The sequence below is a fragment of the Triturus cristatus genome, chromosome 3_2 (genome assembly GCF_964204655.1).
Source record: "Triturus cristatus chromosome 3_2, aTriCri1.1, whole genome shotgun sequence".
Lineage (NCBI taxonomy): Eukaryota > Metazoa > Chordata > Amphibia > Caudata > Salamandridae > Triturus > Triturus cristatus.
The window spans coordinates 146,549,626-146,570,231 of NC_140584.1; the positions used below are offsets into that span (position 1 = coordinate 146,549,626).

General features: G+C 50.0%; 1 protein-coding gene across 8 annotated transcripts in view; it reads right to left on the reverse strand.

Annotated features, from left to right (window-relative positions):
- USP28 (ubiquitin specific peptidase 28) overlaps positions 1-20,606 on the reverse strand; it is a 407,198-nt gene that overhangs the window by 319,714 nt on the left and 66,878 nt on the right. For all 8 annotated transcript variants that reach the window (XM_085647372.1, XM_085647371.1, XM_085647370.1 and 5 more), the window contains one exon: positions 12,457-12,589. In XM_085647372.1, the coding sequence (XP_085503498.1) occupies positions 12,457-12,589 (133 nt within the window). The remainder of the gene's footprint in view (positions 1-12,456; positions 12,590-20,606) is intronic.

The window sequence follows — 20,606 nt, forward strand, 5'->3', positions numbered from 1 at the left end:
CAGTTCATGCATAGAGCATTGCCCTTGGATAGTGGGTGTGGGAACCTGGAGGTGAAGTTTGGGCAATTTGAGTTGTACGCAGTTGCGAACAGATATATTTGTGGGAATCCCCACTGTGGAAGTAAGGGAGGAAGACTCTGTGTTGGAGTTCCCAGTCGTAGACTTGTTGCTGCATTCTACTGAGGAGCTCAGGAAAGTCGTTGTTCCCAGAAATGTTCTGCTAGCACAAGACTGCTGTGAAGTAGAGCCCAACGTTAAATGGTATTACCAAGGTATGATAACTGTAGAGAATGTGTCCCTTCTGGTTTTCTAAATAGTACATGGTTGTCATATTGCTTTTCCAGACTGAGACAACATTGCCAATCAGGTGAGTTGTCAACGCTTTCAACGCTAGGTGAACAGCTTGAAGCTCTAGATAATTGGTGTGGCGACCCTGACGTTTTGTGTCCCAGATACCCTGGACTGTGAGACACTGTAGGTGAGCAACCCATCCTGTCAGTAATGTGTCAGTTGTCAGGATGATGTGGAGAAACAAAGTCTAGGAAAGGCCACCCCTTTAACAGGTGGTTTGTTTCACCACTGAAGAGCGCAATGAGTGCGGCTGTCCATCAACACTAGATCCTCCAATTAACCCTGTGACGGAGATCACCGTTGTGCTAGATATTCCTGTAGAGGACACATATGTAGTGGTGAATGTGGCACTATGGCGATGCATGAGGCCATCATACCCAGTAGGCACATAACAGTTCTGACTGTCAGCTGTTGATTGGCTTTAAAACGTGACAGTAGCGTTAGGAAATTTTGGATTCTAGCTGTATTGGGCGAAGTTATTGACAGTGGTTTGTTTAGGATAGCCCCCGGATACGATTGAAGCTGTAACATTTGAAAATGAGATTTCTGTATATTGATGGTAAATCCTAGTTGATGGAGCAGGTCTATGGTATCTTGAGTGTGTCGCTGGCACAGAGGAAGATTGCTGGCTTTGATAAGTCAGTTGTCGAGATACGGGAAGACATGGATGTTTTGTCTGCTTAAATGTGCTGCTCCAACTGCTAGGCATTTGGTGAATACTCGAGGTGCAGTAGTCACCTGTTGGACAGGCCACACAGAGGGCTTGCTTCCCCCCCGCACGACAGGGCCCGAGCTCCGGCCCACCAGGCATACCCCCGTGACAAGCCCCTGTACTCCGTCTCCCGACGGACCCTCTGCCCTCGGACCCCTACTCATCACGGGGCCCAGCCCCACCGGCTTCCCCGGCCGGGTCAAGCCGCCATCTTGGGCCCTGCACCACGCGGCCGCGTGGCCTCACCTCGACCCTAACCCCGGGCCTGGCCGGCCCGACATCCCGGCACCACCATCCACCCAGGAGGTGAGCGGACCACTTGGCAGGTCAATGGGAGAACGAAGCGTCAAGAGCTCTTCCCCCGCCAGGTGCCGATCGCCTCCAGCAGCCCCCAGGCGCTGGCTCCACCCCCTGCTGGGTGTCTGGACACCTTCATCCCGGACCCTCCGACCTCCAAGTGCGAGGGTCCGGACATCAAAGGGCACCAGCCCTATAACTAAGGAAGCTCCGGAGCAGGAAGGCAGTTGTATCCTGGAGTCGAGAGACACCGAGTGAACTCAACCCTGACGGTCTACTGGCGCTGCCGTAGCCCGCTCTTGTGAACCATCGTCCTGCCTGCTGGCGCTGCCGCGGCCTTCTGCAACCTTCATCTTCCTGGGACCTGCTGGCGCTGCCGCGGCCCGTTGTAACGACCATCTTCCTGGGACCTGCTGGCGCTGCCGCGGCCCGTTGTAACGACCATCTTCCGGGGACCTGCTGGCGCTGCCGCGGCCCGTTGTAACGACCATCCTCACCGGGACCTGCTGGCGCTGCCGCGGACCGTACATCTTCCGGGGACCTGCTGGCGCTGCCGCGGCCCGTTGTATCAACCATCCTTACCGGGACCTGCTGGCGCTGCCGCGGACCGTACTGCCTAAACACCAAGCTCGAGGATTGTGAGCTCGTCATCATCTCATCTGAACTACCTGATTGGTAAATAGACTGACCCGCTACCCCCTTCCCTACCTTACGAGACTCTAATCGAGGGGACCCCTGCGTCCAGACCTCCTTGTACCATTCTACCGTATCATAACTAAGTACCTATAAAGAACACTGAACCTTATCCGTGTGTGATCTCTGTCTGTGGGGGGGGGGAAGTTACTTGTCTGTACGATCGCTGGAGACGGCTCTCCCCGGAGACCTCTCCCCCTGACCCCGGCCGGCCCTCCCGGTCCGTCTACCCTTTCTAACATTGGTGGCCAGCGGCGTGATCCGAATCAACGCGTAATCGTACAGAGAGTAGCTCACCCCACGACAAAAACACGATGTCGACCAAAGAGAGCAGCTCCACCGAGAAATTCCAAATGGAGAAATTAGAAGAATACAACCACCGCGAACTGAGACAATTTTGCATGGAACTTGGCATTGCTACCACCGGCCTGAGTACCAAGGATGATCTAAAGCGCGCTCTGGAGTCATGGACAGAAACGGGGGTCACAGGACCCTCCGACCAAAGCAGCGTCACACCAGACCAAACCAGCATCACACCAGAGGGGAACGCCACGGCTCCCGAGGAGCGGGGAACGGGCCTCCCGCAAGAGGAGATCCGAGAAAGAGACAGAGTCAGATTACACGAGTTGGAGATGGCACGACTCAAGATGGATGGGGAACTCAAGTTGGCTGAACAGAAACTTAACCTCGAGCAGATGCGGCTTCGAGAGGAACGAGAAGAACAGCAGAGACAAAGAGAGCTGGAAGAGAAAAAAATAACGCTCGAGCACGAGCGCCGACTAGCGGAAATAGAACTGCGCAAACAGAATAAGGAACTGGGGGTGCCTGAGCGACCACACACCCCGGGGCCAAGTGAGAAAAAAGTTCACATCCCCAAGGATGTTGTCCGCGAATATGTCCGAGAAGACGACATACAACAGTGGTTTAAAGCCTATGAGATCGCAATGACCTCCCACCGAATCGACCGGAGTGATTGGGGAGCCGGACTTTGGGGGAGGTTTATCAACGAGGGTCGCGATGCCCTGCTGCAGCTCCCCGATCACCAGATGTCGTCCTACGACCACATGAAGGCTGCCCTCCTCACCCGCTACGGCCTCACGCCCGAGATGTACCGCCAGAGGTTCAGAGATTGCACCAGGATCCCAGGTACAACTTGGGTAGAATACGTGAACTATTTCAGCCGGGCATTCGAAGGGTGGATCAAGGGAAGTCAGGTCGCCACTTACGAACAACTCTTCAACCTTATGGTGTGGGAGCACCTGTCAAACAACTGTTTCGTCGAGCTCCGGCAGCACCTACTCGACAGTAAGCTGACCGACCCCCGGCAGCTCGCCGCCGAAGCTGACCGGTGGGAAAGCACCCGAGTGGGCCGGAGAGGGCCCCACGATCAGAACAGAGGCAACCAAGGCCAGCACCGTCCTCGGGGAGGAGGAGGGGGCCAGGGGCGAGGGAGAGACGCCCTACCAACAACACCCGTGGCCAGCACCCCGCCTCCGGCCGGCCGGGGCAACCCCCCGTTGCGGCCTGGGTACCGAGCCAACGTCACGTGCCACCGGTGCCAGCGACTAGGCCACTACGCCAATGACCCGAACTGCCCGCTAAATCAAACACCCAAGCCCCGCCAGGTAGCGGCCGCTGCCCTAGGGGAAGAGCAATCATCGGAGGGACCCGAAGAGTACGAGCCGGCCCAGCAAGGGTGGGAACCGGCCGCCATGGTCCTGGCATGCCTAGGGGGAAGAGACATGGTTCCGCGGGCTCCCCTACCCGCCAACACCCGAAAATACGGTCAGTGGGTGACCATTAATGGACAGAGAGCCGAGGCCTTGCGTGACACCGGCGCCAGCGTGACGGCCGTCCGCTGTCATCTGGTGAAGCCCGAGCAGATCCTGCCGAACATTCTCTGCCCCGTCCGCTCGGCAGATAACTCTGAGAGTATGTGTAAAATGGCCTGCGTCCCGTTTGAATGGGGAGGGGTCTCCGGCCTACTGAAGGTGACGGTCCGGGACGATGCCCCCGTGGACTGCCTCCTGGGGAATGACCTCGAGAGTTCCCCGTGGGCCACCGTCGAGAGAAGAGAGCACTTGGGGATGCTGGGCCTCCCGGACTGGGCCTGCATAACCACCCGATCCATGGCCGCCCAGGCCACCCCCCGATCAGAAGAAACCGAATGGCCAGCACCTCCGCCCCCGGTTGCCCCCGTCGAGGGCAACGGCGAGTCCGATCTCCCGGACCCGACTATCGAAGCAGACGCACAACACCAGGACCTTCCGGATCTGGCTCAGTGGCGTCAAGAGGGGGGGCCCACCCAAGAACAGTTCCGCCAGGAACAAAAGACCTGTCCCTCCCTCGAGGGACTCCGCCAACAAGCCGATACCCAAAACGCAGGGGACACCCCCGGAACCCACTGGGTCTACTGGGACAACGACCTGCTCTACAGCGAGCAAAGAATCGCCGAGCTGGGGGCCGGTCGAGCTCTGGTGGTACCGCTCCGCTTCCGAGACTTTCTGCTCAACCTGGCCCACGATGTCCCCCTGGCTGGACACCTGGGCCAGGACAAAACATACAGTCGCCTGGTGACCCACTTTTTCTGGCCGAAAATGAGGAATGACGTCCTGAACCACTGCCGATCTTGCCCCACGTGCCAAGCCAGCGGGAAGAGTGGTCGGAAGCTGAAGGCCCCTCTGCAACCCTTCCCTGTGGTCACCACCCCGTTCGAGAGGGTGGGGATAGACATTGTGGGGCCTCTGGACCCCCGCACGGCACAAGGACACAGGTTCATCTTGGTACTAGTGGACCATGCCACCCGCTACCCCGAGGCGGTGCCCCTACGGACAGTGACAGCTCCGGTGGTTGGCCGGGCCCTGATGGGGATCTTCTCCAGGGTAGGCTTCCCCCGAGAAGTCGTCAGCGACCGAGGTACGAATTTCATATCTAAATACATGAAGTCCCTCTGGCAACAATGCGGGGTCACCTACAGATTCACGACCCCCTATCACCCCCAAGGGAACGGACTAGTGGAGCGTTTTAACCGCACTCTCAAGGGGATGATTGGGGGATTGGAAGAGCCTCTCCGTCGCCAGTGGGATGTGCTGCTCCCGTGCCTCCTCTTCGCCTACCGAGAAGTCCCCCAGAAGTCCCTCGGCTTTAGCCCTTTCGAACTCCTGTACGGGCACCCTGTGCGAGGGCCCCTCAGCCTAGTCAAGGAAGGTTGGGAGATGGCCCCCTTAACGACCCCTCCCGACGTCTTCAAATACATCCTGGCCCTACGAAACCAGACCCGGCGCTTCAGGGAGATGGCCAAGGCGAACCTCGAGGCCAGTCAGGAGGACATGAAGAGGTGGTATGATCACAATGCCTCCTCCGTTGAATTCGAGCCTGGGCAGCAAGTATGGGTGATGTCCCCCACCGAACCATGTGCCCTGCAAGACAAGTGGACGGGGCCCTTCAAAGTGGTCGAGCGTAAAAGCCCCGTCACTTACCTCATCGACATGGGGACCACCCGGAACCCCCTGCGGGTCCTCCACACCAACCGGCTCAAACCACACTTTGTGCGCTCCGAACTAAGCCTCCTGATGGCGACCGACAGTGGTACAGAAGAAGACTCCGAGCCCCTCCCGGATCTCTTGAAGACTCAGGAGAAGGACGGCTCCGTGGATGGGGTCCGGCTCTCCGACGCCCTCACTTCGGAGCAACGCCAGGACTGCCAGGACCTCCTGCTGCAGTTCGCTGCCCTGTTCTCCCTCACCCCCGGGGTCACTCCTTGGTGTTTGCACGACGTAGACACCGGGGACAGTCCCCCGGTCCGGCACCGGGCCTACCGCGTACCAGATCGGGTACGGGCCTGCATACAGGAGGAAGTGGCCAAGATGCTCACGATCGGGGTCATCGAGCCCTCGGACAGTCCCTGGGCCAGTCCGGTTGTATTAGTTCCCAAGGCCGCTGCCCCCGGCACCGCCCCTGAACTGAGATTCTGCGTCGACAACCGGGGCTTGAACGCTGTCACCCGGACCGACGCTCATCCCATCCCCCGAGCAGACGAGCTGATCGACCGGCTGGGGGCCGCCCGCTACCTTAGTATCTTCGACCTAACGGCGGGCTACTGGCAGATCGGCCTCACACCCAGGGCTCAGGAACGGTCAGCCTTCTCCACCCCCGATGGCCACTATCAATTTAAGGTCATGCCCTTTGGCATGAAGAATGCCCCCGCCACATTCCAACGTCTTGTGAACCAGGTCTTGGCAGGGCTCGAAGAATTCAGCGCTGCCTACCTGGACGATATCGCTGTATACAGCCGCCACTGGTCCGACCACCTCCGTCACCTCCAAGAGGTCCTCCAAGCCCTCCAGCGGGCCGGCCTCACCATTAAAGCCGGCAAGTGCCAAATTGGCCAAGGGTCGGTGACCTACCTTGGGCACCAAGTGGGAAGCGGGCTGGTGGCCCCACTACAACTTAAGATTGCTGCCATCCAGTCCTGGCAGCCCCCCGTCACCCAGACCGAGGTCCGAGCCTTCTTGGGGCTCACCGGATACTACCGGCGGTTCGTAAAGGACTACGGCAGCATCGTGGGGCCCCTCACGGGACTCACATCCAAGAATCAACCGAAGCGGGTCCACTGGACTCCTGATTGTCAAGCGGCCTTCGAGGAGCTGAAGGCCGCCCTGTGCACCGCCCCGGTGCTCCAGGCCCCCGATTACAGTCGGGAATTTGTGGTGCAGACCGACGCCTCCGACCACGGCATCGGGGCCGTCCTCTCTCAGCTGAACTCCGAAGGTCATGACCAGCCGGTGGCCTTCATCAGTCGACGTCTCCTGGCCCGAGAACAGCGTTGGAGCACAATCGAGAGGGAGGCCTTTGCAGTAGTGTGGGCCCTCAAAAAGCTCCGACCCTATCTCTTCGGTACCCACTTCCGGGTACAAACCGACCATCGACCCCTGCAATGGCTGATGCAGATGCGGGGGGAGAACCCAAAACTCTTGCGCTGGTCCATTTCCCTGCAGGGAATGGACTTCACTGTGGAGCACCGGCCAGGCCAAGACCACGCCAACGCGGATGGCCTGTCCCGCTTTTTCCGCCTCGACGAAGAGAGTCCCCAAGGAGATGGGTGACTCTCCCCGCCTTCAGCTGGGGGGGACGCATGTTGGACAGGCCACACAGAGGGCTTGCTTCCCCCCCGCACGACAGGGCCCGAGCTCCGGCCCACCAGGCATACCCCCGTGACAAGCCCCTGTACTCCGTCTCCCGACGGACCCTCTGCCCTCGGACCCCTACTCATCACGGGGCCCAGCCCCACCGGCTTCCCCGGCCGGGTCAAGCCGCCATCTTGGGCCCTGCACCACGCGGCCGCGTGGCCTCACCTCGACCCTAACCCCGGGCCTGGCCGGCCCGACATCCCGGCACCACCATCCACCCAGGAGGTGAGCGGACCACTTGGCAGGTCAATGGGAGAACGAAGCGTCAAGAGCTCTTCCCCCGCCAGGTGCCGATCGCCTCCAGCAGCCCCCAGGCGCTGGCTCCACCCCCTGCTGGGTGTCTGGACACCTTCATCCCGGACCCTCCGACCTCCAAGTGCGAGGGTCCGGACATCAAAGGGCACCAGCCCTATAACTAAGGCAGCTCCGGAGCAGGAAGGCAGTTGTATCCTGGAGTCGAGAGACACCGAGTGAACTCAACCCTGACGGTCTACTGGCGCTGCCGTAGCCCGCTCTTGTGAACCATCGTCCTGCCTGCTGGCGCTGCCGCGGCCTTCTGCAACCTTCATCTTCCTGGGACCTGCTGGCGCTGCCGCGGCCCGTTGTAACGACCATCTTCCTGGGACCTGCTGGCGCTGCCGCGGCCCGTTGTAACGACCATCTTCCGGGGACCTGCTGGCGCTGCCGCGGCCCGTTGTAACGACCATCCTCACCGGGACCTGCTGGCGCTGCCGCGGACCGTACATCTTCCGGGGACCTGCTGGCGCTGCCGCGGCCCGTTGTATCAACCATCCTTACCGGGACCTGCTGGCGCTGCCGCGGACCGTACTGCCTAAACACCAAGCTCGAGGATTGTGAGCTCGTCATCATCTCATCTGAACTACCTGATTGGTAAATAGACTGACCCGCTACCCCCTTCCCTACCTTACGAGACTCTAATCGAGGGGACCCCTGCGTCCAGACCTCCTTGTACCATTCTACCGTATCATAACTAAGTACCTATAAAGAACACTGAACCTTATCCGTGTGTGATCTCTGTCTGTGGGGGGGGGGGGGGAGTTACTTGTCTGTACGATCGCTGGAGACGGCTCTCCCCGGAGACCTCTCCCCCTGACCCCGGCCGGCCCTCCCGGTCCGTCTACCCTTTCTAACATCACCCTTAATGGGAGGACTTTGAATTAGTAATGTTTGACTGCTATCACAAATGAGAATCTAAACGTTGGTGTCCTTTAAGTCTAGAGCTGACAAAGTTGCCTTGCTGGAGAACTGGGATCACATCTTGGAGAGAGACCATATAGAAATGTTCTGACAGGATGTAATGATTTAAGGGCTGTAGATCTAAGATTGGTCCCAAAGATCCGTTCATTTTGGGGATTAGGGAGCATAGGAAGTATACACCTGATCTCCGATATTGTACAGGGATTAAGTTCTTTAGCTCCTTTGAGTAAGAGAGCTTGAACTTCCTGTTTGAGTCGTGTTTGGGGTTTCAGAGAGCTTGTGAGAGTGAGGTGGAATGTTTGGAGGTGTGGTAATGAGCTCCAGACAGTAACTATGGCAGATAATGTCCAACACCAACTGGTCTGATGTTATTGATTGCCATGTGGGAAGTCAATCTTGTAATCGTCCCCCAACAGATGTTAAATGTTCTGGGGGGGGGGGGAGGAAAAGGAAGTCATTGTTTGGTGCTGGGTGTGGCACCAAGTGGGGATGCACCATTTCCTCTACCTTTGGTATTGGTGCACACATAGGAGCCTCTATAGTAACCTCAGGGAGAGGAGTGGGGACCCTGGCCACATTGGTACGAGGTAGAGGCTTCTGGAGAGGTGTTTTTTTTTTACTTGTTCGATAGGTGGAGCTGCGAAAGGAGTCACAGGGTGTTTTAAATGCATCCATAGACTTGGCAGTCTCTGTATAATTATTTTCTTTTTTCAAGGTCCAGGTCAACCTAGGAACCAAAAACATGATCTTTGTTGAAAGGGACATTTAATAGACTTTGATGTACTTCTGGCTTAAAGCCAGGTATGCAGCAGCAGGCATGCACCACAGCAAGCTACTGGTATTAATCCCCCTACCAGCGGTATCTGCTGAATCTAAGGCATTGCGGACAGATGTGTTTGAGAGGACCTTTACTATGGGTAAAAGCTCCTGACCCCATTTCTTGTGCTCCTCGGGAGATGCTCCAAGAGTTCTCCCATTTCATCCCAGGGGGCACGGACATACCTTGCAAGCAAACCCGTTGAACTGGCAATATGCCAATGGTTGCCAGATTCAGCTGTGACCCTTTAACCGGACGCGTCAATGAGTTTACTTTCCTTGTCAGGAGGTGGTGCATCACTGGCAGCTTGGGAATTAGCTCACCTGCAAGCATCTGTAACAAGTGAGTCAGGAGAAATCTGTCCCCTGATGTAATTGGGGGTCGGATGGAGAAGCTTTATATTTTTTATCTGCCCTGGATCCTGGCACTAGCAAGGTCTAAAGTGGTCACCTGCATCACACAACATACACTTAAGCATAGGGAGGTACTGAGAGGTCCTATGTGTGGAAGAGAGTGTTTCAAAAAGGAAGTTCTCTTCTAGACGTTCCTTGTGTCGCTCGACCTCATAAAAAGTAGCGGCTCTACCAATGAGCTCCTGGTACATTGTGGTGTCATCAGGAGGAGCTGGACGAGCGGGGTACAAATCTGGGTCAGTGTCCCCTGGAGGGCTTATATCATATGCTGTCCAGGGGTCGGTTGGGGGTGGTGGTGTATCAAAAGTATCATTCCCTGCCCCATGGCCACCTGTGTAAGAGTGTGGAGACCCTTGTGGTGTTATATCTAAGGGATCTCCATCAGAGGGTGTTGGAGATGGTGGAAGGGAGTGTGGCAAAAGACTGGTGGCCTTGTTTTGCCTTCTTCTTCTGTTTGGCCGGGACCGGTATATCAATAGCCTCTTCGAAGAAGAGTTGTCTCTTCCATAACAGTGGAGCTGAAACTGACAGTTTGGCAAGAACATGCCCTGTAAGGGGTTGGATGTTTATTTACTTTTGACAAGCATCCAGTTTTTCTTGTAACATGTGGAGAATAGGTTCCACTGGCTTGCCAGGATCAGATTTCGGATATGGTTTTGAAGGTTTTGGTGCTGAGGTGTGTTTCTGCTTTGGTGCTGAAGGGCTAGTCGGAGCCAAAGATGCGGCTGGTCGACTCGGTACCAAAGGTTGACTTGGCACAGAGGTGGAATATGTTGATGGCTTCAGCTGGTGTTTCAGTACTGGGTCTGAGGGTGGGGCATAGGAAACAACTGTTTTGGTGCGGACTATGGCCCGAAGGCAATGGTGGTCCGAAAGGCCTTTTGTTTGGTAGGGACCGAACGTCTATTAAGTTGTTTAAGATGTGGCTGTGGAACAGAGGCTACCGTACTCATGGATTGTTGAGCCAGTGAAAAACTCCTGCATCTCCATTTCAACCTCTAGGTCGGAGCAGGAACTGCTCTCAACGGAGAACATCTCTTCCTCCACTACAGATGATCCGGGGAGATCTTCCTCCTCTTCCTCAACATCTTGATGTCCGAAGATATTGGGAGTGTCTTTGATACTGCTCCGCAGCATCTCGAGTCAACAGACCAGACTGTCTCTATGAGTCTTTTTGGAGCGGAAAGATAGACAGGCCTCACAACCCTCCTCCCTGTGTGCTGGTGACAAACACAGGTTTCAGTACGGATGAAGGTCAGTCTGGGGGTATTTTGCGTGGCAGTTCGGGCAGAAACAGAAAGGGGTCCGTTCCATCACCAGCAGGGCATGCTCTGGTGAACCTGATATAGATTGGTGGAGGACCAAAAGGGGGAGGCACTTGAGTGCCGCAGTGGAAGTTCGTCGATTCGATGAGCGATAACGTTTTCTATTACTCGATACACAAGATGGAATACCCAATTGAAAACAATACCGGTGAAGGAGAGCCCAATATGAACAGAGCACCTTAACGGTCTCAACCCAGAGTACACACACACGTCCGAACACGACAGCAAAAAGAAAACAATCTAACAATGGAGTCAATGCCCATGCATATTACCACCAAGAGGAGGAGTCACTGTCTCGTTACTCGAAAGACTTCCTCGAAGAAAAACAACTGGAAAACATCCAGACCAAAAACTAAATGACAGGAGTATGCAAAGCATGTGTACCTACAGCCACACATACCTCGAACATTAATTTACAAAGGAAAGCAAATATATACTGCCACTTACAAAAATGTACCAAAAACTAAGAGGCAAATACAAATAAGATACCAGGGCACTGCGGCCTATGAACCACTGCAATGCAGGTCAATGGACTGTCATAGTAGCGCTTCGAAGATAGAAAATACAGGAAGCTAACAATCTGGAGAACGTTTTGCATCAGAATGTTTCTTTTGAGTATTCTTAAGTGTACGAGAAGATACAGTTAAAGGGTAGTAAGATTAACAGAATGGAAATCTATTAGGTCAAACGCCCAAATCATACAGTTTGAAAGCCATAGTTTCGAAACTTAGGTTTGAAAAACCATTAGTTTAAATACAAAAATTTTGCATAAAAAATTAGCTCAAGAGAAATGTTTTAAAAATTATAAGGCTTTACAGTGTATTTAGTTATTGTTAGAGAAATGGCTTGCGTTCGGGATAGAGAGTTGTTTAGGGTTAGGATAGAGGATGAGGTAAGTGTTTGCACTTGAGTTAGAGCATGGTTTACTTTAAAGGTACAGCAAGAGTAGTGTCAGGCCTTGGAGTAGGGGTTAGGCTTGCGTTTATTATTTTGGTTAGGTTTAGACTGCACGGGGGCGGTTGTTGTGGTACTTTGCCGCACAGGTTACTGATGGAATTAGTGGAAAAAGGTGGCGGGAAAAAGATTGTTTTTAAATGTTAAAAGTCAAATAAATTAACAATCGCATATTCTGCAATTAATTTCAGATTATGTTTCTTACTTTCTACTTCGACTTTTGGCTTTTTAACTTTCACTGTTGGGCCTTCAACCTGAATTAGAATACCTTCTCTCTTCTTTGCAGTGTCCTAAGCTTATTCTCCCCCTTACATTAACTCTTTCTTTTCCTCTGAAGAAGAGACGCCTACTGCCTACTTAACTACCAAAACGTCAGATTCTCCAAGTAAACACTGAAAAGTACAGCATCCAAAATAGCAACGCTGGCTGAGGGCTAGAAATGCCCCATTTTATGTAGCATTAGAGCAGCACGTGGATTGACACTTACATGATCGAGTCTGCTTGCCTACGGCACTCCCTTCGCTGTCTGATGGTTCTGCGGCTTCTGTCTCCAGGCCCAGCTCTTTCGCACTTTCATCTGTGAGCAGACTAACAGCTTGCGTGATGTCACCGTTACTCGCCTTGAATAAAGCACAATCTGACATGAGCACTGGCGTCTCAATGAAAAACACAGATAAAAACTCATGTTCCATAAAATAGATTTATCAACAGAAGTATGTCATTGTCAGCTAAATTAGCAACACACCAGTGATATCTGCTTTTTGAGGTACACAAAATTGTAGAATACAACAAAATAAAGTAAAAAAATTAGGTAAAGAAAGAAAAAAGGGGAAAAGAAAGAAATAGAACAGTCAGGCCTTTATTTGTGGTCTGTGTATAAAGCTGCTGCAGTTTAGGAAAGCACCACTTTAATGTAAACCAAGGAAATGACTGTACATAACTTCAGAGTGGATAGCATAGATCAGAGTTTTCCGGCATTGGTCTCAGTGCATACAAGATGTCCAGGAAAACCACTATGTAATTACATTCCAAGTAGATTTATCATTTCTATATTGGTCTTACATGGGTATCTTGAAAATGTGGCATGAAAGCAGCCCTCCTTGACCTATACAGGACATCCCTTTCACAGAACTATTTCAATATTTCTTGGGACACGTCAGCAGTGTCGTTTAGAATTTGAGAAACTGATTTAAATACAAGTAATATGCAAGACACGCACGTTCCACAGCTCTTGAATGGCCATAAATCGTGATTCACAAGAAAAGCAGACAGAAAACTCCAGTATTAGTGACCCTGGAGTGATGAAATGTGTCTAAGAAGCGCTGCGTTACAGGTAGCACATCGACAATTTTGACAATATTGTAACACATTGCTACAGTAGTGTTCTTAGTAGAGACTCAATTTCCTACATGTTTTACAGTCCCACATCTGTGTGTTTTGAGGTCCGGCCGAACAGATAGCTCAAGCTTTCTGGTTGCAAAAGACCTACTGTGAACCAACACTGGGCTTACAGCCACCCATTACTTACCACTAGCTGCCTTTGGCACCCTCATTTACTTGCTTCTAACTCAAAGTTTTGCATTTCCTCTTCTTGCCTTTGTCTCTCCCCGGGAGCATAGCCTCTTAGCCATCCTTTTGATTGGCTTGCACTAGTCACTAACTGGTCGACTTTTTTCTTCTTGGCTAAGCAGTTCATGAGAGTGCGTCTGCTTTTCAGATTTCTCCTTTGTGTGCATCTCCCCCTAGCAAATACCCGCCCCACTCGCTGTTCCTCTCTCCCTCATGTGCTGCTCTCTCCACCATGTGCTGCTCTCTCTCGTGTGCTTCTCCCCAATCTCCCTCGCACATAGTCTTGCTGCCTCCCTCACGAGCATCTTCACTCGCACGTTGCTCTTTTCCTCGTGTCCCTCTACTTCCCCGCGCCCTCTACTGCTCTCCCTCGTGTGCAGCTTCTCCAAGATCTATTCTCTTTGCCAACGATGGTCAACAAGGAAGTGAAGCTAAAACTAACGTAATTAACTGATAACTTAAACATTCATTCACAACGCCAAAGTTAAAACATACTTTGGGAAATAAACTTCACTATATGGGACATCTAGTACAGTTTCTTACAGGGCTGCTTATAAACTGTATCAGCGTGTGCCTTGGAAACGTGTTTCCCTGCACTCAGACAGCTGCAGCACAGCGAGAACTGACTTAGGAGGCTGAAACCACACCGGCTGTAACCACTTACTTCGTTTTCTGTGGTAGAGCTGTTTTTAGCGTGCGGGTGAGGGGGCGAGGGAGAAAGCACTTTAAAATAGATCAGCAAGGCATGAGAAGCTTGGCTGCCGCCATGGGCATCGCAAGGCTGGGTAACTCGGTCTGCTCCAGTGTCTGACCGTAGTTTTACACCACTTACCATTCCCAGATTACGAGGCGGACGTAAACATGGAAAAGGAATCTTCCAATCTGCCTTACCCTTTTCAGTACACTACAAGGCAGTCCAACTCACATTACCAACTTGCAATTATTTTCTGCAGTTTTCTTCCAAATACTAAACGACATTTCCAACGTGTTTCATCTTGTACTGCGTGTTACTAATGCTAAGAATGATCCTTATATTTGCATTATCTTGAGCATAACTTTTTAAGTACTTCAAGAGATGTCAACCTCCCACCATCTTGTGTAGCTCTTCACTAGCCCGTCAATAGTTCGTCCAACTCTTCTAATACTGAAAGAATTTGCCAAAGTGTCAAGGTAGCATGTGCACTGTGGCACCATCACACCCGCAACCACTAAGGTTTTCATCCCAGCAAACACCTGAACACACTGATCCCGGTCTCTCGGCAGCCTCCTTGAGAGCAGAACTGGATTCTGTTTATCAGCTGCTCAAATACGCATGAGGTTAGCGTTTAGCTGGGGATGGTTTAGCAATAGTCAGATAAGTGAGTGCAAGAATTAAGATCAGCAGCAAAAACAGACGGCAAATAACCGAAATCAAGTGTGAACAAAAAATAAAACAGTGCTGCTTTACAAATTAAACATAGACCTCTCCAAGATGCCTGCTAAAAGTGTGCAAAGGCCTAAAAAGCCGCAAAACGGCACTCCACTTGGTAAGAATTGCTGTGGCAAATTCCACAGACTGCGCATGCAGTTCTACTTGGCAGGCACAAGGGAAAAGCAGAATCTCTGGGTTTGCAGTAGTTATCATGTGTTAAATCATCAGGAGAACAGGGCAGATGGTGAGGGCAGGTACAGAAATGAAAGAACGGCCACTGGTTACATGGTCAACGGAGAGCGACGTACGGTGGGTCTATGGCTCAGAAGGATAGGATGGGGCACTCGTGGTAAAGGGTACACATTTAAAAATGATTTTGTTCTCTCTTGTTCGTACACAAAAACCACACCATAAGGTACAGCTGGGATCGAATCAGCAGACTTCCCCTTCTTGCCTGCCTCATTACTTTCTTTCATTCCTCCTTTCCAATCCTGTGTCTTTAGGACAGCAGTTTCTGCAGTGCCACCATTGTGATCATGACTGGAGTGCTGGTTTTGATGGGGTAAAAAGGTTAATCGTTATTTTTTTTCTCTAAGGTCCTATGTTCCTCTAAATCAGATCAGCTTCAAGCAGTTCAACAGCCCTAAGTATGTCGTCATCATGTGTATCCAAATATCACTTGGGCGGCTTAAATCAAGCAGTGCCCTCGCCTGAAAATAATTATTCTTACTTGTGGGTTTCACAAATCTTTCTCTCTGTTACCATTAGATGTGCCCCCACCCTCCTTACGAGGCTGCTGAGGGATGGACATTATAGCGAGTAAACAGGAGTCTGATTGTTTGAATTTGTGCTTGCTTTATTACCATACAATAGTATTCCATTAAGTATTATTTCTCTATACAAGATGCTGACTGTTTTAGGGAGTGGTGGTGATAACACAAATACTATTGGGCGCCCCCCAATTATGGGACCAATTTTAAGGTGGGGCGCCTTGAAAAAAAACATCTATTACCACCTGTTCACAACTGACAGAACATCGACAGTGTGAAAACACATGCGCAATGTGCCCTTCTCAACCACCACAGGCAGGCAAACATATCCTCCCTCTCCAGGCCTCACGGCTAAGCCTAAAATGCAGGCGAAGTGTAACTAGTGCCAGCAATCTAGATATTCTGATTGGCTGTCCCAATCCCAGCATTCTAAAAGGGCTGCTGATAAACATTTAGGCATGTTTCATTAATAACACAGTGTGATACAGGCGATAAGAAACTGGGGTTTAATGTAAATGCCACTATTCCCATAAGTCATTCCCGAGGGCTTGAATACAGAACAGCATGCCGGGGGAAACATTTGTGTAAAAATGCTTCCCTTTGGTCTGTTTCTTTACAGTTCACCAGCAAGAAATAAAATATCACCGGAAACAATACAAAAAATGCCCCACAGACCAATACGGCCTGTTTTACCAGACATCAGAGAGCCCTTTTAGTAGTCAGCAAGGTGTGCTGTATTACAGAGACAGCACTGATGACTAGACCAAATTGAATTTAACAAGACTCAGTGCTACCGCAGACAACTAGTGTTCAGCATGAAATGGCACTACGAGGGACATTTTAGGAAGATACCACAGTGGAGAAAAATAGTTGAAGCTAATTTCATTTTTAAGGTCATCATAGCACAAGCAACAAGCATTTGCAGTGTAACAGGTCTCGCAATTGCGAGATTTTGAGTTATTAGCATTGTAAATGACAATGCGTTTTATTTATGTGCTTAAAAAACCTGCAATAATGAAAGGCATTGTTATTTACAATACCAATAGGTGAATTGCATTGCAAGTGCTTGTTGTTTACAAGCGCCCCATGCTGCGCTTTCCCGTTAATAAAGGCCACGGACCTTTCTTTACACGAGCTGTGTCTAAAGAAAGGTCCACTGCAAATATTAAAGTGAAAGTGTGGTATGGGGTGCTTTTACCCCAAAAAAGCATGTTTGTTAGGTTGACAAATAAATGCTTTTTTTGTAAAAGTGCCATGTGAAAGCGCGCATGACGCGCTGAATGTTGCAGAAAAGCATGTCATGCCTGCAGTAGGAAAATCTCATTAAAGAAAATAGTGCTTACAGACTAAATAAGACGTACATGTAACAAACGAAGTAAAAGGGCCAGTCCTCATGGGAGGTTACAAATGAAGACAAGGCGGTTCTAAGGGAGGACTAACGAGCCTATTAACGAATCAGAAGCCAGCATTTACGAAGGACAATGACACAAGCCAATGACAACTATGAGTGGAGAGTGGGCGAGGCTTCACGTCCATACTCCAATACAGCATGCCTCGCAGAGCAGTGCATGCGCTGCCCCAGGCTTGACCTAAAAATATGATTGAGAAAATAACATATACTTTAAGGGGGGAGGGTTTCAACAGGATCTTGTTTACGAATTGGTAAGGGATTAAGTAGAGACTAGAGTCAGTCTTTGAATAAGGGTTACAGTTGAGATTAGTGTAAGGGCAACGCTGATGATTAAGGTCAGAATAACTTTAGTATAGCCACAATGCATTTTCTTCAAAAAGGAATCTGTTGGAGGATTGACAGTGTGGTCTAATGTTAATAAAAATGTTTAATTTTTGAGGAATCCTACTTTGTTCTTCATAATGATTTTTCGACTGAAATGCATTGGTTCACCCCATCATACTCCCTGTTCAGCAGATCCCCTGCCACCTGTTACATTGGGTGACCAATACTGCAGTTCTTGGCAGTCTGCCACGTGGAGTTTCCCTGGCCAAAATCCATGTTAACCTTCGGACGCATTCAACAAAAGCGGACAGACACTCCTTCCTTGTTCCTCTGGCTCCATGAAGCCTCCTTGCGCGCTGCTTACCCTTGCCACCACTCCCTGTTGCTTATCCTGTACTGTAATGAAGTTGGATAAGCCACTGTGATGTAACACAAGCTGTAACTTTAAACGCTAAACGTTTCTGATATTTTATCAAGTTTCCCTTTTGAAATAAGGCGGAAACAAATGCAAAGCATGCCGTTTCCCAACTGGCCAGTAAGTGTCAAGCATGCAGCCTGGCATTTAAAAGTAGGGGCTTTTTGAGGCTGTTCACAGCTTAAACAAACGCACCTCCGGCAGATTGTAAGAGACCATATACAACTGGAAATTGCACAATCTATTACAAAGTCAACAGTAGCTAAGGCATGCAGGCCAAATAAGACAGGACAGAGCGAGTCCTCCACTCTAGATCACCTAACATGAACAGGTGCATGTTCATTCAGTAAGAGAGAATCCGGCAAACTCCTAACAAAGTCACAAGCCCCAAAAGGTCCTCATAGGTCTCATATTCCTAAAAGAATCCTTGAAATGTTTCCTTTTAGGTCAAAGCCTACCAGTTGCACAGACATCTTCAGGACATTCTGCAAACCTTCCCTGTGAATGCATTCCTGCCATTGCTTGACATTGGCTTTGCGATTTGTAACTCACATATGCTTGCTTTCTAGTTATTAGCTTTATGTGTTTTAGGCTGTTCAGCACGTCTAGGTCCCTCCTGTGAAGCAAAGCCTGTTCACCATCGTTCCTTGTATTCTTCCATGAGTGCTCGCTTTCTGTAAATGGCCCTTTAAATTTTGTTCTTATCTTGTCACGTTTGCTGTACATTCAAAGACCGAAATCAAATGTTAGACTCCGTCTTCCAAGGAGCTTGGTGTTTAGACTTCGTTCTCTGACTTCAAAGTGAGAGGATTTAAAGGACAATCCTGCTGGGTGCCCATGTGAGAGGAAAGGCTATAGAATGTTATTTTTTCTAGCATACAACAAAATGTAAATGTTTGTAAGTGAACTGTTTAAATATTTCAGATTTGATCACAATCAGGAAATCACAAATGAAGCACTTTTAAAAAAAAATTCTGAAGTGTGGAGGAAATAAATATTTTAATACGATCAAAACAAATCAATACACTTGGTGACACCCTTTCCACACCTTATCATTTGAACGCTGTATAGTTTTATCAGTAAAACTGTACGTCTGTGCAAATGTAAGGTAATTTCAATTCAAAATGTGTTGTCTGTATTGGCAGTGCACTACCATACCATGCAAACTCATCTCAACAAAACTCCATTCTATACCAGTTCACTTGACGCCACCACAATATTCTACTCCCCTCTACGGTACTCCCATCCACTCTATGTCACTCTACTCGACTGATGCCACTCCACTCCAGTCTACGATACTCCACCTAATGACATCATGACACTCTTTGCCACTTCACTCAAGGTCACTCCACTCTACATCACTTCACGGTACTCTGAGACTCTATGTCATGCTACCCCACTACACTTTATGATGCTTTACTGCACTCAACACTACTTCACTATACAACACTTTACTACACACTATGCTACACCACTCTACATCCATCCACTCCATGACACTCTACTCCACCCGAGTCTACAATACTCCATTCGAAGACACTCTAATCCATGACACTCTAATCCATGACACTCTAATCCATGACACTCTAATCCATGACACTCTAATCCATGACACTCTAATCCATGACACTCTAATCCATGACACTCTAATCCATGACACTCTAATCCATGACACTCTAATCCATGACACTCTAATCCATGACACTCTAATCCATGACACTCAACTTACCTCTATGCCACTTCACTCTAGGCCACTCTACGGCACTCCACTCTAGGCCACTCTACGACACTCCACTCTAGGCCACTCTATGACACTCCACTCTATGACACACTACTCCATTCCCCTCTATGCCACTTTACTCCATGACACTCTATGCCACTACTCCATTTCAAACCATTCTACTGTATGACACTACTCTATTCCACTCTACTCCATTCCATTCCACTCTACTCTACTCTACTCCATTCCACTCTACAGCTTTCTACGATACTCTACTCCATTCCACTCTACGATATTTTATGATACTCTAATCCACTCCACCCCATTCTATGACATTGTACGATACTCAACTTCATTCCAATATACAACATTCTACAATACTCTTCTCCAGTCCACTCTATGACATTATATGATACTTCACTCCATTCCACTCTACGACATTTTATGATACTCTAATCCACTCCATTCTATGACATTCTACGATACTCTACTCCATTCCAATATACGACATTCTACAATACTCTACTCCAGCCCACTCTATGACATTATACGATACTTTACTCCATTCCACTCTACGACATTCTACGATACTCTACTCCATTCCACTCTGCAAGATTCTACGATACTCTACTCCATTCCACTCGACAGTATTGTACGATACTCTACTCCATTCCACTCGACAGTATTGTACGATACTCTACTCCATTCCACTCTACAGCATTCTACGATATTCTACTCAATTCCACTCTATAACATTCTATGCCACTTTACTCAATGCCACTCCACTTCGACCCTACAACAGTCTACTCTACGACACTCCAATCTACGACTCTCCACTCTCTACGATTCTCCACTCTCTACGATTCTCCACTCTCTATGATACTCCACTATCTACAATACCCCACTCTCTACGTCACCCCACTCTATTCCACAAAGTTTTAGCCATGCTGAATAGCAGCCACTCTGGTGTGCAACATAGCTAAAACACAGTGGCAAAGCCAATAAATCTAGGTGAGA